General features: G+C 39.3%; 1 protein-coding gene across 3 annotated transcripts in view; it reads right to left on the bottom strand.

Annotated features, from left to right (window-relative positions):
• NAA35 (N-alpha-acetyltransferase 35, NatC auxiliary subunit) overlaps nucleotides 1-16999 on the bottom strand; it is a 28894-nt gene extending 11895 nt beyond the window's left edge. The window contains exons 1-16 of one of the 3 annotated variants that reach the window (XM_037374624.1): nucleotides 16909-16999; nucleotides 15429-15570; nucleotides 14317-14350; nucleotides 12761-12875; nucleotides 11725-11799; nucleotides 10300-10467; nucleotides 9407-9473; nucleotides 8608-8651; nucleotides 7963-8013; nucleotides 7075-7158; nucleotides 5173-5287; nucleotides 4622-4800; nucleotides 3652-3711; nucleotides 2573-2679; nucleotides 2277-2343; nucleotides 892-990 (exon numbers count right to left, since the gene is read on the bottom strand). In XM_037374624.1, the coding sequence (XP_037230521.1) occupies nucleotides 892-990; nucleotides 2277-2343; nucleotides 2573-2679; nucleotides 3652-3711; nucleotides 4622-4800; nucleotides 5173-5287; nucleotides 7075-7158; nucleotides 7963-8013; nucleotides 8608-8651; nucleotides 9407-9473; nucleotides 10300-10467; nucleotides 11725-11799; nucleotides 12761-12875; nucleotides 14317-14350; nucleotides 15429-15552 (1389 nt within the window). In that variant the 5' untranslated portion in view covers nucleotides 15553-15570; nucleotides 16909-16999. Of the gene's footprint in view, nucleotides 1-891; nucleotides 991-2276; nucleotides 2344-2572; nucleotides 2680-3651; nucleotides 3712-4621; nucleotides 4801-5172; nucleotides 5288-7074; nucleotides 7159-7962; nucleotides 8014-8607; nucleotides 8652-9406; nucleotides 9474-10299; nucleotides 10468-11724; nucleotides 11800-12760; nucleotides 12876-14316; nucleotides 14351-15428; nucleotides 15573-16908 lie in introns of those variants that run through there. The other 2 variants (XM_037374625.1, XM_037374626.1) reach the window with 2 other exon arrangements.
• Between the last annotated feature and the right edge of the window lie 1698 nt (nucleotides 17000-18697).

The following is an 18697-nucleotide window of genomic DNA, read 5'->3' on the forward strand; positions in this document are numbered from 1 at the left end:
TAAATATAATAGTAATAATAGTTATTACAGCACCACCTGAGCCAGTGCTTAGGAGCATGGGAAAAGTGGAGATGGGTGCGCTGGACTGGCTCTTTCCCAGCTCTTTGGTACATCTCTGACAGCCAGATGCCATCATGTTCTTTTCATCTGACTTCCCTGCTGCTTTGGAGTTTAGTCCTTTCTAAGAAGCATTTCCCTAGCTTTCAAATGACTACCTTGACTGTAGGACCCGCTAACATTTTTCTTCTATTATGTATTTTAATACTCTTATGTTGGCTGAGCTGAAGAACCTAATATTCTGGATTTTGTTTTTAGGGCAACAGTAGTTTCATTGGAAGACTTTGAACAAAGGCTGAACCAAGCTAATGAGAGAAATGCGTTTTTAGAAAGTGAATATATAGAACATATGAAAAATAATAATATAAAAATATATTATTATAAATAATTATTATATATTATTATAAAAACATTATAAAATTTCACCAATTATATCCTACATAACTGTAAGACTGAATTTTCAAAGGTGTCTTGTAAACATGGCTCATCCACCTCTCCCTGGTCACCTTCTGCAAACTGATAGCTACAAGTGGGATAGAGACTACAAGCAGTAGAATTACCGGAGTTACAGACATCACAGCAGGTTCCCCTGAAGTCTACTTATTGGATGAAGTTTTAAAAAATATAATACCTTCTTGCTCAACACAACTAATGGAAATTCTCTCAATGCATCCTACAGACTTCCTGAGCTGTACTTTAGGAATCCTTGTCCTGAAGATTTTAGGACAAACAGAGAAGTTGCTTCATTTATCTAGAATCTAACACCACATGCTCCAGTCTGGTAAGAATATACCTGTAAAGAAAACTTTGCTGGGCTGCTGTCTGGGACATTACCTCATCCTGGAGGGTGGCAAATTCTTCAAGAATGTGACCCAGTTTATCTCTCTGACGAGCTCTATTGTGTCCATGGATTTGAATTAGACTACAGAATGGCTGAAAGAAATTTAAGTTTTAAGTTTTAAGTTTTCAACGTACTTTGAAACTACAGCAGTAGTACTATGATGTCTATTTAGGCATCTGTTTTATACATCTATATTAGGAGGCAAGTTCCTTAAGGCTCCCCCTTATGGAGTGCAAGCTAGCAGGCAAGCAGGCTCCCTAGAGTGATGCAAGAGTCCATTTTTCTGTACACAAGTCAACATGAAATTGCACCAGCTTCCTTTAGAAATCTGGTACAAACAGATTACTTAGGGTAAGAGAGAAGATATTTCTTATGCCTAATTCCATGCACCCAGGTGGCCAATACCATCCTGGCTTGTATCAGAAACAGTGTGGCCAGCAGGACCAGGGCAGCGATGGTCCCCCTGTACTGGGCACTGGTGAGGCCGCACCTCAAATGCTGTGTTCAGGTTTGGGCCCCTCGCTGCAAGAGGGACGCTGAGGTGCTGCAGCGTGGCCAGAGAAGGGCAACAAAGCTGGTGCAGGATCTAGAGAGCAAGTCCTATGAGAAGCAGCTGAGGGAACTGGGGCTGTTTAACTTGGAAAAAAGGAGGCTCAGGGGGACCTTATTGCTCCCTACAAGTACCTGAAAAGAGGCTGTAGGCAGGTGGTGGCAGGTCACTCCTCCCAAGTAACAAGTGGTAGGAAATAGCCTCAAGTTACACCAGGGGAGGTTTACATTGGGTATTAGGAAAAATATCTTCACCGAAAGGGTGGTAAACCACTGGAACAGGCTGCCCATGGAATCGGTTGAGTCACTATCCCTGGAGGTATTTTAAAGATATGTAGATGTGGCATGTAGGGAAATGGTTTAGTGGTAGACTTGGTAGTGTTAGGTTAACAGTCAGACCAATGATCTTAAGGGTCTTTTCCAACAAAATGATCCTATGACTTTCTTCAATTTTAATTGTGCTGCATTCAGTAACTGAACCTTTTTAAAACAATTTTGTAGAATTTTTGAACTAGAGTGCAAAAACAATTTTGTTTTTTACTAGTGTTATGCATTTGTTTTGTGGTATGAAACTACTGTGTAAAGAGGCAGCAGGTGCAGGCCCCTAATAATTGAAATCTTAGTGAAAAATCTGGAAGTATAACACAGGAAACAAACAGCAAAAAATAATACTGGCTTTTTAAGAAGTGTTACATTTTAAGATGGCCAACTTCTGCAATTTTGCCTTCGTATCAGGTGTCTAAAAAAAATGGTCTCATTTTCAAATGTAAGCAAATCTTTAAAGTGCTTATATATGCATAAACACACTGTAATTGGAAAGCACGCTTACCCGAACGCAATGTGTCACAAAGGAATCAATGTAGTCTTTCGCCTGATGATTATTATAGAGACAACACCTAAAAGGGAAATATTTGTGTACATACATATGCTTATAAGTGTCATCAGCCTATGTAACACAAAATTAAAAAAGAAACACAAGGGCAACCACAGCAACTGACTCCTTCACACCTAAGGACTGAGTACAAAATGTGTATGTTCTTTGTATGCCTTTCCTTGTTTTTATAAGCAGGAATATTTTTTCATCAGACATGTGAACATATGCAAGTAAACTCAAGATCCACTTACTTTGGAGAAAGTACTGGAGGACTGACAAAAGACCTTAAAGCATCTTTTACCATGTCTTGCATGAGGTGAGTGCCAAATACCTTCTTGTTATCTACCAGAAAAGTTGTCTGAAAGTGAAAATATATTTTTAAAAACATATTTTATGTTAAAAGAAATGTATGTTATTTAGAAATCACTCATAGAAAGCTCTTACAGTACCTGTAAATTGTATCAGAAATTTGCAAGATTGCTTTAAGAATTAAAATGGTTCAGCTAGGTACAAGCTTACAGACTCAGAGAGGCATACTGAGATCTGTCAATTCTGTGGCATTCCCATGACACAAAATACAGCTCTGTTACTTGCATAAGACAATGCATGCAAAATGATTTTATTTCTTGGACTTTAAAGATGATTAATCAGACAGGTGTTTATGAAGATTAACATCAAATAGGTTATGTTGTTTCCCTGGAGGCTGACAAAGGCAATAGCCTTCAGACTAATGCAGACTTTTTCTATGCCTGCAGATACTACTGCTTTCATTGGTCATATCTGACGCCCATTCCACTTTCCTCCATGAGTTCTGCATCCCTTCCTTACACAGTTCTTGAGTGGGTGGAGATAAAGCTCCTCTGAGTTATGGAATATGTAATAACACTTTCAAGTTAAGTAAAAACATGAGAAGAAAAGTAGCAGCCTGTTCTGCTGTAACAGTAAAACTGATGGTTACGGCAATAGAGGCAGTATCTACATGAAATTCAGTCCGAACAGGGAGGACAAATACAAACATCAGCCCCAAACTCAGACAGCATAAAAATGCATATACAGGCCCTACTTTATGGCAAAGAAAAATTTTTAACACTTTCTGTTTTAATTAGCTTGTACTTACATGATCTAAACAACTGTATTTTAAAATGTTTTACAAAATGAGATCAGAAAGTAATCCTCCATATATCTAACACTTAAAATATCTCCAGAAAAAATTTTACCATGTATATATGAAGTGATATGCAACTAATTTAATTATTTGAAACACAAAGATGAATCCATATTTATAATGAATGCAGAAGTATTTTATTCAAAGACATAGATTAGGACTTGCCTGTAACAGGGATCTTGAAAGAACACATGGTGACTGTTCGCTAAACTCACAGAAAAAATCCTAATTTACATTTAAGAAAAAAAAGATAGTTCAGGTTAATATGCCAAATTTTTAGAGATGCTTTTAAGAAAGTAAGCATGAATGATTTAAATAAAACAGAAAATATTATGAAACTAAAATCTCTTTTTGCTACAATTACCTGTTACTTAACATACCAACAAGTTTCTGCATTTTCTTCTTCAGATGCAACAATTAGGATGATAGTATTAAAAAAAGGTACTGTGAAACTGTTAAGATCACAATGTAACAACCAATTATGTAACAAAACTGCAGTGTTTAACTGGTACAAAATGCTTCATGCAAACCCTGCTTTAGTTAGTTTAACAGGAAACAGGAAGACAAAAGATTTTTTCTTGATCTTTGAACTGATGTAACTGTGACTCTTTTCTCCATCCCCGAATGTGTGTATGGTAAGTGTTTTAAGCATTTAAGTGTCTTCTAATAAATGTAGGCAGTAACTTAGAATAACATCACTTAGTCAGGAAAGAATGTAAGCAGGTGCTTAGCTTTATGTCTGGGCAGGGAATTACATGCTTAAACAGATCCTAAGTGCTCTCTTGTGTTATAGGCACATACGTAGAATACCACTTTTTGCATCTAAAAAAATCAGGAATATAGCAGGGTATTATGTTCTCCTACTGCAGATGCAGCTCTTCAAGGAGTTCCAAGGAAATTAACTTGCTTGAGCTCTGCCACTAACATGCATAATTGTTAACAGATTACGGGAAATGGGAGGTTTCAAAGGAGGAAATTTTGAAATTGTACACAACAATGAGAAACACCAAAACATTTATACATACAGCTCATTCTTTCCTCCAGTGAGCAACAGCATGTATATATGGAATGATTTTTTGCAAGTTACATTTTAAGATCTTATCTTTGGCTATAGATAGGAAATATTCATGCTTACCAGTATACAGTGCAAATTAGTTAAGTTGACTACTTCACACACAGTTTTTATTCGGTCTATTAGTTTGGAAAAATAATTGACCATTTCTTCCCTTTTTATTATTTTTGCATATCGAGGGAAAGTTGGTGGCAGCAATCTCTGATTAACAAGGGGCTCAAAGCCCATCATAATAGGATGATCTAATGAGGGAGGAGGGTAGAAAGAGAGAGAAAAAGCTGCGTGTAAGCTGTGTTTTCAGAACTCACTTAAAAGTATAATAGAAGTTATGAAATTACCCAAAATTAACTTTTTAACTGACAGTTAAATTCCAGAGACACTAAACACCCAACTGAAACAACTACTATTTAAAAAAAACCCAGCCCTCAACACCTCAGCATATACTTGTACAGACAGTGCAGTGGTGGTCCCTGTTTTAAAATGGCATATTTCACTGATGTGAAGTGCAATGCACTTAACCAAAAGTCCGTATTATCTCTGTCTTTGAAGTGAAAGTATCACTTTCAGGACAGCATATTTAAGAAAGGAATAAAATTATGAAATTCGATACATACCTCCTTTAGTGGTATCATTCTGTGCCTGTATACCATGATGCAGTGAATTGTGGATAGCAGAAAGCAAGTCAGATGCCTGAGTCATTAGTTTCTGAGCTTCTGCAACTGCACTCGTCTGAAAGGGAGGTAACAGTTACTCACATTATGAACAATGTATTTTGACCACGGAATTAATACTAGTATCATAATAAAGAATGATATTGGGATTCTAATGTTTGTACACAACTAGTTCTGGGGGAAAAAAAACCCACAGAAAATCCCTACCACCCAACATATCTTTATGCAATAGCATTCTTTATATTTTATGTATCTATACATTTAATGCTGTATTTTTTTGCTGTATAAGATAAGCCTTAATAATAATTAGAACTGAAAGTCTAGTATACACTACATGCAAGTCCTATACTTCTGCTTCTGGCTGACTGGCAGGAGGTGTGGGGTGCAAAAGCCCCACAAAACACTTCTGCCCAATGAGGCAGAACTCCAAACTGCAAAGAGGAAAAAATCATTAGAAAATGCAGAATTCTTGAGAATACTGGAAAACCACAACCTATCAACTGAAATGAAATCACTACATAACATCAGAAGATTCCAGACGTCCATTAGAAATCTCGATTCATTATCTGCTGACATGCTGAATTTTCTGATATCCTATGAATCAAAATCTGTGAGCAAATGGGTACCATTAAAAATAGCTCTCTGTAAAACCTAAACTCTTGTTTTAAAAGTTCTGCACTAACAGTCCCTGATGGAACTTCAAGTATTTGAAATCTTAAGTCAAACTGAAACTCTACTTTTAGAAAAAAAAAGATGTTTAAAATGCCTCCAAGATCTAAAGAAGCTGCCTAAGATCTGCAGCTCTGCATAATGTATGTTCATGCATTATAGCATCCACAAATCCACTAACCAAATAAGCTGGTAAGCACACCTAATTCAAACCAGCATAGTCCATGACGTAAATAACTTCAAGTAATCACTTTAGTGACATTAAGGTAATCTGATTTTGCACAGATCATTAACACATAGCAGTTAACAGACAGAATTTGGCTGCACCTCAGTGCAGATCACTTCTATGTCACAGTTTGATTTCTGACATATATTGCACACAGAATGCACTTATTCTCAACCACTCAACACTGATATCTACCAATGATACTTGCACCTGAGTTTCAATTTAATCAAGGTCTTTAAAACTGTACAGTATGCAGCTGCTCCAACAGCAAAATATGTGGGAAAGGCTCCATGCCACTTAAGTAAGAAACTCACTTCTTTATGAAAACAGAAATAACAATAAGCAATAAGCAATACAGATATTTACCTTTAAATAAAGAAAAAACAATTAAAATAAAAAGCTTTGTCTTATATGACATGTGATTCTACCCCTTTGCCCTAACGCAACCAGTTCCTTCCCCCCTCAACCATTACAAAATCTTACATTCAAAAAAGTATGAAAAAAGCACAGAAAGCAGTTCTATTCCTTTTCTCAGACCAAGTAAGTTTAGATGCAAATTCAGTATCACATGGAAGGAAAAGCTTACAATTTTCTAGCAATGGAAAAAACACTGCCCAGTGTCAGTTAACTCCACAGAAGGGGACTGAACTCCAGAAAGAAAAGTTTTCCTCATGTATGTGAAAAGAGTAATCCAAAACTTGTATTTTCTTGAAGTGTTCTAGAGTGAATATTCTCTCTGCAACGCCACTACAATGTCAGCTACTAGCTTTCCCTGTGTTTTCTTTAAAAATGAATGAAAACTGAATGCTTGCCACTGTAAGGCCTTATCCAATGCTTTACCTGCAACAACATCAATTCATATCTACAGAATAATTACTCAACCTTAGAGAATAAAAGATTAGTATTTCACAGGATCACAACGTGAACACAAAAAACCCAAATGAACGTACCTCTTTTTTGGTAAAGGCTATTAGAACAGTCAGTAGTACCCGGGTAAACTTGACTCTGCTGAACACAGCTAAACACTGTTGGTGCTGTAATAAAAATGGCCTGCAAATTACTGAGCAATATGCATAAAATCCTCAAACTTTTACAGTTTTATTGAAGTATGCTCTCCAGTCTTAAAAATACAGGATGTAGTATGATTCTGACAAAAAGTTATAGAATTTATAGAAGAAATCTCTACTGCTGTTTGAAAAGCACTAACACAAAAAATACTAAGACACTTCAGGTAAAGCCCAGCCTCTGTACAGCTATGTCCTATGCACACACTATTTGAATCTCAGCTTAAGTGAACAACCTCAAATTATTAAACCAATTTTACCTCCTTTTCACTGAAGATCTATGTTACAAGTAATTTCTGAAGAAAACATTACTGGGAAAAGAAACCCACACCCTTCCAAATCAACCACATCAACTGCCACTTTTAATGGAAGGAGCTACACTGCTTTCACCTTCTCTTCCTACTTTTTCCCTTGACAGTGAGGCTGCCAGCAGCAGTAAAAGCTGCTGGGAACGAACCAAGGGAAGAAAGTACAGCATAGGTAAGACCACCTTCTTTTCTAATGGCTTTTTCTTGAGGGATAGGTGCATAAATGGCAGATCTGCAGCAATAGCATCACTATTTTGCCATTCAGATCGATCCAGAACTCCACCCTCCAAAGCATAAAAGCCTAACTACTAGTCTGGGATTTGCTTAGGGTCACATTTAGAACAGCTCATATATGACAGCAGTAGCAACACTGGTCATACACATTTCTCACAAGCTGTTGACAATGATTGAAGTAATGTACTAATCCATGAAATCTAGAAAGAAAAGAAAAAAATATATTCATTACTTCAAGTTCAACTTCTGGATCTCTCTCCTCTCCTTGTCGACTTCGAGTACTCTAGAAGGTAAAGGAATTTCAAATAATTTACTAAAAATTGCAAAGGGAAGCTTTTGTAGTAAAATTCCTTTATCATCTCCAGAACATCCATCTGTTAAATAACACTAAAAATCAGTTCTCAAGTCCAAAACTTCTTAATATATAACCTAGGTACTTGAATGCTACAAGACTTTATAATAGTAATGAGATCTATCTCAGTCCACTCTGCAAACAGGCAAGGAAATTGTACGAACATTTTATATTTTAAACTGTGGTAAAGGAAGACTGACTTCTTTAACATCACATAATACATCTGTGTAAAAGCCAGAGGTCAAACACACACTTTCTGTGCCCCAACCCTGTGTTAAGTTCTAGATCATGATATACCTATTACCAGTGAAGCAATTAAAGAGTTTAGAAAAGTCTGAAGACTTCATCATCTTTAGAGCTGGAAGGCAAACTACCAGCATGTTACACAAACCATTATGGCAGTTCTTCAAAGAAACCCCATTTAATGACACAGAACTTCTGCATTCTTCATAATCCAACTCCTTCCCCCAAACCTATGTTAAGTATGCTGAAGACTAACCGATAAGGCAAACATGAGAAAAATACCTTCACTCGTCTTTGCATGTCATCTTCTACATCTTTTAGCATACCTGGAGAAGTCACAGTACAATTAAAAGCTGAGAAGCATTCCTATTCCCATCAGGGGAAAAAAGTTTTGAGAGGAAATCAAATTTTGAAGAGCTTTACATAATCATTAGCCAAAGACAACAAAAAATATTCTTGTGAGGGATGATAGGGATGGCTTGCAACAACAAATAAATCAGAGACTGATCCAAAGCTAAAGTGTTTACAAATTTTCTAAAAATAAACGGAAAGCTCAAGTATGTATCAAAAACAATGCATCAAAAGGTTTTTACAAAATAGCATATGTATTCATAGCTTTAGAACACTGTTTTTTCCTCAAAAGCCATCTGTTTAGATCACAACAAATAGCGAGGCAGAGAAGCAGAATTCAAGCAGCGCACTTTCCAATGGTTTGCACCTATCTCAGTGCTGGGTAAGCTCGGGCTCAGCCACTTGGCTGGCACTTCTAAAAGTACTACTTCTGTTTCTCAGGCATGTAACAACGCTGAAAACAGCTGAATAAATAAACACATATTTTATTTAATAATAACAATATATATTGTATCATTATCTATAATAGATAATGATAAATAAACAATAAATAAATAGCTGAACCTTTTCAAGGAAAAATAATTTGACCTTTTTACCAAGCCACCAATTTTCACATGACTAATGAAAAAACTTAACATCTGAAGCTCCTACCAATTCATTAGGTTTGGTTGAGTGCAACCAGCATGCTCAAAAGGGAAAGAGACTGATGGACAGAAAGTACAAACTGTACCTGTAACTCTAAGATCTGTCACAGTGTTGGCCATTTTAAATCCGTAAGTCATTGACTGAAAATCTTCCTAAAAAATAAAATTCAAAGAAGCAGTATGCAGTGAAATATAAACAGCAGTAGTTACATTTTCAAGTTGAGGTTTGGGGCTTTCTTTTTGTTTTTTGGTTTGGGGTTGGTTTTTTTTGGGGGGGGGGGCGGGCAATGTTGTTGTGTTTTGTTGGTTTGTTTGTTGCAGGGTTTTTTGGGGTGTTTTTGTGTAACTACACAAAGTATAGAAGTCCAGTTTTATTCTGCACAACTGAATACACCCATGGTTTGGGTGACTTTCCTGCCCAAATCCAGCTTTGGGTAATTATTTGCTGCATAAAACCTTAACATTAGTATGCCCTTAACACCAGTGCCACCCCATCAAAATGTTATGAGAACTATGGATGCAAAGTACTATTTAGTCAATTTTAGGTATAGTCAGTAAGAAGTGACTTGTCCAAGCTCAGAGGAAACAAAAATTGCTGTGAACACAGAACACTGGATTCTGATTCCATTGCTAGATGGACATTTCAGACAAAAGGCTAAAGTAGAAAACAGGAAGAAAACCACAAGTAAAACTGATTTTAAATGGTTAGCCACAAAGACTTGCATTGCTTCTTGAGTAAAATCTTTATGAGACTCCAATACTCAAGCAAAACATAGAAAAGCGTATGAAACACCTTCACTGAAGCAGACTGCATTTCAGACAGATCAAGTCTAACACTTTGGGTTTTTAGGAGGATGAACTGCCACTCCTACAGTATCTTCAAACAGCAGTAACTTTATCTGATGTACTGCTTTATTTGCATTATGGAGCGTATGTATAATGCTACATATTTAACCATGGGTCATACTGAAACACATACCTCCTCAAAAACAGCTGCTTTGTTAACTTTTTCTCTGGCAATATCACAGATTTTTAGGATCCCTAGTGCAAAAGCCTTCATGGCAGGATCTTCTATGAAGTCTGGATTATGAATGTAAAGGCACGTGAATACAGTCTGTGCCAAGGAATGTCCTTCTAACCATGTAATCTAGGGAAAGGAAAATAAAATGTTTCACTCATGACAGCAAAGTCCTCATTTTTACATCTCCAGTCTTTTTCCATTCTTACTATGCTTCAGTGAGTTGTAAGGAAGTCTATCATGGCAAACTTCCATTAGGCAAAAACAGAGAGTCTCTCAACCTTTAACCTTCATGCTTCTGCTGGCTGTGGCAGGCAGCAAGTTACTAAACCCCATAACACCGTGAAATTCTGGTGTTGGATAAACCTCTTCCACAAAGTTCAGGTCTAACCTCTGTGACCTAGCATGACATTAAGAGACCATCAGATTTATAAGCTTCCTTTATACAGATACTGAATGAAAAATGCAAGTGGCTACGAAACAACTCAGCAATATTCTGCATGTTCTCTTCTACAACTTTAAGATTCTTTTCATGACCCCCTCTCTCTACTACTTTCAGGCTGCTTTAAGCTACAGGGAAAGATTAAATAATTTAAACAGTTATTTCTATCTTGAAACAGCAAAAACCACTGTAGGACCAGACTTCTAATATGCTCACTGTTCCTTTTTTAAAAAAGGAAAGTCAGTATTTGGGAGGAGGAGAGAGAAGATGGATTATGTTACGTGTCAAATGATACAACATTATCATAAGTAACATGCAACACTAAGTGGCCTTAATATGTCGTTTTGGACTAAACTAATTTGAAATGTTGTTTTAAAAACCAAAGTCATTTTATGGATGTCATTTTACAGAGTTACTGAGAATAATTTGTATCATTCACTGATGAAATTAAGACATATACATAGAGAAATAATCATAATAAATAAATAAAAGATAATTCAATTATGTCCTTTCCAAATGGATTTAGATATTTTCTTTCTTCAAAATGCCCCATAAGCTCAGTCATACTGGCTGTACAGAAATGAGTAACAAGAGTGCTGTAGGTTGCTGCACACTCACTATTCAGCACAGTCAAACACCAACATACAGCAGGCAGTCAGATACCGTATGTGTAAAAACACAAATTACAAAACCTTTTTACATCATTCAAAATGCTACCAGTTCTCTTCCATAATTACTTCTACAATAAAAAAAGAAAAAAAATCAAAATTATGCCTCTTAATAGCCAATGCAAGTATCTAAATGGAAAATAAAATACTAAGTATATATTTTCTGCTTGGTGAATTTTTTTTTGAGTTCTACTGTTTTTTCTTTTTTTAAACTAGATTAAAGGATTGTATTTTGAAAGCAAAAACATCTAATGTTAAGAGCAGAGAAATGCTTACCAAACAACAAAAACATGTATCCATTATTCCTACCAGCTCAGGTGAAGTGAGATCCTTTATTTTTATGGTGCCATCCTTAGAAAACAAAGAAAGAAAAAATCCTAAAGACTATGGAAACCTATAAACAAGACACAACTGATAATCTGTGCAGCCGAAAAGGAAATTACAATTTGGTTAAGGCTTCAGAATATTTGTATACCACTAGCTTTACTGAGCAGCTTCATAATGTGCCATAAGTCCTGAAAAACTCTGCTTTCCATCATTGTGTTGAACACTGACCAAACACAAAGCTATTCAAAGAAAAAGCTAAAATAAAATTTCTGATATATGAATAGCCAATAGAAGTTTAAACCAGGTAACTGTCAACACTTAAATCACAAAACAGTACATATAATAATAAAGACTGAACAAGGAATAATATGCAGGACCCATTCTTTGAAGACTGCTTTTTACACTGCAAATACTTGTAGAGTTTTACGGCTTTCAAGGTCAGCTTTCATTTTATTTGTCCAATGTATGCAACATTGCATATATTCTACATGACTTAGCCACTATTTTAGTTCTCTCAGTCCATTCAAAACAAGGTTTATAGTACATGTTTTTAAATTAGCCAGCTTCTGTTCAATGCTAATGAACTGATAGTCTCAGGAAGTGTTAATTTCCAGCTTTTGTAAGGAAGCTGGTTTCCATTCAGCTTGAAGAGGGACTATCCAATACATCTTTATACAAAACACACGTTTGGGGGAAGCACAGGGTGACCTGCAAAACTTCTGAAATCCACCTGAGGTACCAATACCCAACAACTTCACAGTACTTTTCACTGGAAAAGTTAGCATCATTGTGATAATGTAGTTAACAAAAAAGGTAAACATCACAAGCTATTTCTTACTTCACTATCCAAAACAAAAAAGAAAAAATAAATTTAAAGTAAAGATTGAAAACATTAATTATGTTGAATTGTGCTGAACTGCAATTTGATAAAACTGTATCATACTTTTACAGACTATGTAGGCAAAACCAAGGAAGTCACACGAACCTTAATAGCTTGCTCAAAGTTAAGAACCTTTCTGTTAACTTGGTTTCCAATCATACCAGCATCCATCTTGGGATCCATCATTTCAATGGCAGACATGGCTTCAAAAAGACCAAAACTAAGAACACCAATAAAAAAATTTTCTGAATGTAATTATTTTATACAAAACAGTCTTCACAAACCAATGTAAAAGAACATAGGATGGTAAACTGAGTACACTGTATTCTGACTACAAACAGTAAGGTACGTAAAGATTACTACTAATCTTCAGAGATCATGGTTTTCAGGAATTCGAGGATCTTTCAACAAGTAACACAACAGATGTCTAAAAGTACAAGAAAACTCAGCCTTTTTTTTTTTAAAGCTGAAAAACACTCTTTAGCCAAATAACCCGTTACTAGACCTATGCACACTTGTTTCTACACACCTCATAATGATATAGCACCTTTTTAAAAATCACGTAACATAATAAGCCGATATTAAGCAAGCTGTTTTGTTGTGCTACATCCAAAAACTTAAAGATATGTTCCCCACAAACTGATGACAACATGCATGACACAAAACAACAATAATATACATTGAATATACCAACCCTGTTTAAAGAGAGCATGTTAAGAAAACTGATAGGAAAAAAAACCCCAGCATTTGACAATGCATCACTTGTAGTCAGGGCATAAAAGGTTGCAGGAGAACCACACCAAATGAAGACTGGCCTACCAAAGAAGGACTATAGTGCCTCACCTTTGGTACATACGATATACATCAGAACTGCCGCACAAGACTTTATTCTATAAAAGAGGTTATTGCATGTGGCACATTCAAATTCTGAAAACTGTTATTTGCTCTGAAATGCTCTTATTTATGAAATTATACCTGAAGTGTGCTTTGCTTCTACTGTATAAGTACTTGGTGATATCCTTGCATGCATTTTTAAGCGGGTTTGTGTTTAATAGTGTTCCTGTCTTCTGAGCTATTAGTCTTAAATAAACACTTTTTTCTTTACGCAAGTTAACAGATGTGTGGCTAAACAATTTACTATCTCATTTACTGTATCATCCTTTAATTAATTCAGCAAGATTTTAGCACGCTTCTTTCTGAAATAATTTTTTTCAGAATCTGTAGAGCCCTCTGTTTCCATTTCAGCATGTCATTTAAAAGTTACATTAAAGGACATGCATTGTTTATCCTGAACTTATTAGTAACATCCAAAGCAACCAAATCTGAAGTCTTTCTGGCATGTTTTTATCAAAGCATGTCTACACAAAATAGTTCCATAGATTCAGTAGTGTCAACGCCACTGATCATAAGATGTGCTATAAACTTCTAAACTACATTGATGAACTGAAAATGTTATAGTTACACTGGTACCATGAGAAACGTTCAGCATTCAAATAGGTTCATCATATACATGCTGAGGAAAAATGATATTCTGAATATTTCACTTTACTTAAATCACAAATTAAGAAAGCTTAGTTGATACTGCGTGACTTATTAGTAAACATTAACATGTTTGCACTAATCCTATCTAAAAACCAGAACTATCCCACAGGCATACTTACAGCTTGTCATGAAGCAGTTCTCCCAACTTCAGTTCTACAAAGGAACAGAACAGGATAAACGATTACAATCATCTTTCTAGCACAACTTTTCCAGGATAGTCTTGTCACTCAACAAACTGTCTTATGCTAAGAGAGAAAAATGTGTGGGAGGAGACCAGACATTTCTACTCCACCTTCATTTGCCTTTACTTACAAAGCACTTTCAAGACTGAAAGACTAAAAAACCACAGTTGTTCACATCCCTCTCTGATGTTACTCATCCCTCTCCGTTATTCCAACAGTTAAAGGGGTTTTAAAATTACCAAATAGTAGCATCTGAATAGCCTGGAACACAGGCCAGCAGTTTTCTGTGCTCCTTTATGGAGATGTCATATTTTTTCCCCAAGGGACTTTACTGAAAGGCTTGCTTTTCCTCATTACTTTTAATGAAGCTTTTAGATGTATTTGATGTGAATAAAACCAGTTTATCACTAATATATAGCAATTATTTGATGGTATAAGAAAATTGTGTTTGTCCTTATGTCATATTGTGTGTGGTAAGTTGCAGGTTTTTATTTATTTTTCCCTATTATCATCATAAAATCAGCTGAAAAAATATAATCACAGTATGGTAAACTAGCACTAATATCTAAGAACAATAAAGGTACTGTTTAAATGGAAGCAACTGCTTCCCCATGACTGGGATGCACTGCATCTCCTCAGAAGCTCACCCCTGTTTCAAAGATGAAAAACGACCAGTTAAATGAATAAATTGTTTGGACCCTACAGATCCAGAAATGTACAGGAAAAAAAGCATGTTGATTATGCATGGATGGATGAGGCTTCCATTTGGCTGAAGAGTTAGGAAGAAATCTCTACAAAGAAAAAAAGCAAATGTAAAAATGCGTAAGATTAAAAAATACGACTTAAAAAGGTATTTGTGCAATCTGGAAGAGGAAGTAAGGTGAGGGTCTCCTGATATTTCCAACCTCACAGTTAAGTTAAACACAGGGAAACATACAATCAATGTAGTCCATCCATCTGGGTCAAACTATTGCTTAAAACACCTCAAAAAAATATGCTCAGTCCTGCAAAGGATTCCATTTTTTCTCAGCGCAAGCAGTACAACTCACCTCTACAAGCCTCTTCAAAATCCTGGGTTATATCTATCCAGCTTGTATGACTCTTTTCCATCTTGTCAGGCATACCAAGTTCCCATCCTGAATCATCATCTTCTACTGAAGCTTTCATAACCATGATACTGCACCTTTAAAACTGTATCACAGACAACGCACAACATGTACAAATCAGAAGTGCTTCACGGGAGTAACTTTTTTCATTTTCAAGAAATAGGTAAAAAAGGGAGACTAACTAACCTGATTTCATTGAAACAGCTACCATTACATAAAACCAGGCCAAAAAAAATGAATGAAAATTATTGTTAAAAAGTTTTTTTAATTTACCGTTTCTTTCTCTACAACTAGCTTGTATGCTGTGAAACCTTCAAGAACTAGGGACACCAAAACTTTAGCAGTAGAGAGCCTTAATAAAGCATGTACTGTCAAACTGGAAATAAAATGGGAAATAATGTCAAAAAAATCCTCTCTTATAACAGATGTAGATACGACAAATATTTTGTTGTTGTTTTTACACTATCAGAAATACACATTTCCTCCCCCTGCTCTGTCAAAGGGATTAAAAGGAGGAAATTGGAAAGCTGACCACACACAAGGGTTTTTTATTCATACAAAGTGCATCTAAAGAAATTTGTAAAAACGAGCATGTCTCCTCTGACTTCTTCAGCAGAAAGTAACATGAAGATTACCGCTGCAACGTTAAGCGGCTTCAGACTGGAAACTTCGCAACCTCGTGATACTCGGGGCAGCCCCGAAGCTCCCTCACGTTTGGCCAAAGCGCCTGCCCGTGACAGGCACCGCCGCCAGCCCTCCCCTCGGCCGCTCGGATGGGCTTGCGAGCGGCACCCGCCGCCCGGCGAGCTCGGAGGGCCTAGCGGGAGCTGCCGCGGCAGCGCCCAGCACAGGGCCCCGCGGCACCGGCCCCCCCGCAAACCCCAGGGGTCGCGGCGGAATGCGAGGCCCGGCCCCGCCGCCCCGCCACGCTCGGCCTGCCCCGCGCCCGGCCGCTGTGCCGCTGGTACCGAGGCGACAGCAGGGTCTGCCCGGCGCAGCGGGCTGGGATGAAGAAATACATGGGAAGCGAATCGAAACAAAGGGAAATCACACTTCAATTTCGGACAGGATCGCCGAGGCACCCAGATCCTGCCCGACTCGCCGCTCCCCGCAGCTTACCCCGCCCCGGGAACCCGGCGCTGTCTCGGCCCCGGCAACCCCGCGGGGCGCCGGCCCGTGCTCAGGCACGGGACCGGCGGGCAGCCCTGCTCCGCCAGGGACGGCGACCGAACCCCGCTGCTGCCCGGACGGCAGCTCGGTCCCGACGCTGGAGAGAGGCTAGCGCGGCGCCCACCCGCCTCGCTGCGGGGCACCGGCGCCGCGGACTCCCGTCCTCGGCTGCCCGTCGCCGAGAGCTCCCTGGCTCCCTCCCTCCCTCCCGGGAGCCGTCAGTACTCCCCCCTGCCCCGCACGGGGACCTCACCCGCCTCGCCCCGTGCGCGAGCCCGCTCCCTCCCGTCCTCTCTCGCCACCGCCGTTGCCGCCACTGAGCGCGCACGCGCAGCCCCGCCGCCGCCAGCCAGCTAATACCGGGATCCCAGCGCAGGCGCACGCAGGGCTCGGCCGCGCCCCTCCCCCCGCCGCGGCTGCGCCGGCGTGATCCGGCGGGCGGTGGGCCCTGGCGCCCGCCCCGCAGCCCGAGGGAGGGGTGGGGCTGAGGCGGGTGCGGCGGAGGCGGTTGCGCTGGGCTCGGCGCTGGTGACGGTGCCCCTCCCCCCCGTTATGTGGAGAAGCGGGGTGGGGGCCCAGCGGGGACCCCAGCGGTGAGCGGCGGCGGTCCTTCTGGGGAGGCCGGCGGCCCGAGCCTGGGCTGGGGGGGGGGGGAAGGCTGAGAAGGGCCCGAGGCCCGGCGGCAACGTGGGGGCTTATGGCGCCGTGGGCGGGCGGCACCTGCGGCGGAGCGAGGGCGAAGTGCCCCGTCTGTCCCAGGTGGTGCGGGCGAACCGCTTGTTAGCGGCGGCGCGGCCCCGCCTCGGGCTCCGCGGCAGCCGTGGTGCCCGCTGCCAGCCCCGCTGCCTGCCGCCGCCTGCTCGCAGCCCTGCGCGGTGCCGCGGTGCTGGTTGCGGGGGCCGTGGGCTGAGCGGGCAGCGCGGCGCAGCCGAGCGGGTCGTCCTGGCCGTTCGCCGAATCGCGGAACTGAAAGCGCACTTGAGGCGATTTTTTTTTGTGTGTGTCGTACGTTTCTTCCCTTTCGCCCTCTCCTTTTTGATGAAATGCATTTGCTAGAGGTTACGTAACTGGTGTCTCTGCAGAGTTTGCTCAGATGTGCTGATTATCTCATGTCGGGGGGGAAAACGGCTGACAGAAGATACGTAGAAGTGCGCTTTTAGAGCCATTTACGGTGGATTTGATCTTTTTTTTTCTCCATCGTGCACAAACTGAATGCCTCCACTGTTTCTGGCTAAGATGACCAACATAAAAGCCAGAATGTGCTTTACTAACCAAACAGACAAGTTTAAGTATATTTGCCTCGAAGGTTATGAGAAGCAGTTTGATTTTAAACTGAAAAGGCTAACTTGCAGCCATCACCCTTTCAGTTCAACATGCTCAAAGTACAGAGCATTTCTAGGGACTGGGGGAAAGCAAGAGGAGAAAAATCAGTGTAAGCTGTTAAACCAATGACGGCACCTACTTCATCCGAAAGAATTGTCAGTTCAATGGCTGTTCAAATGTCTGATGGTTCACTGCTGCACTCAGGCTTAATTCCTGTGGTGATACATGTTTTGTTAACTGTAAAGATTTAATTAACACCCACTTTTTCAAATTGTCTTGTTTTTCACTCTAGATACTTACTTCACTCCCCCTCCCTCTTTTATTTTGTAAATACTTCTTTTTTTAAATACTTCTTGTATCTATAGTAGCCAGGACGTGAAGAACTAACAACATAGTTCCCTCCATGTACAAATTGTATGAGTAAATTCTTTTTTTTTTTTTTTTCAAATATGTGAGTGCGGAGGTTCTTGTTTGACTGGAATACGCAAGATTCACTCTCGATTTTGGTGTTGTATTTTTTTGTTAATGTCCTTTATATATAAATTAAATGTGGTTGTCAGTAGGCCTATGGAAATAAAGTGGTTGACTTGGTATGAGCCTTTGAAATACGGTGCATCATTTCAGAAATTTGTCCCCTTCCTGCCTTGAAAAACAACACCCACTCATTCCCACTCCCAGTCCCCGGAACACTTAGATGCAAATATCCACCAGGGTACAAA

This window comes from Falco rusticolus, chromosome Z (genome assembly GCF_015220075.1).
Source record: "Falco rusticolus isolate bFalRus1 chromosome Z, bFalRus1.pri, whole genome shotgun sequence".
Classification (NCBI taxonomy): domain Eukaryota; kingdom Metazoa; phylum Chordata; class Aves; order Falconiformes; family Falconidae; genus Falco; species Falco rusticolus.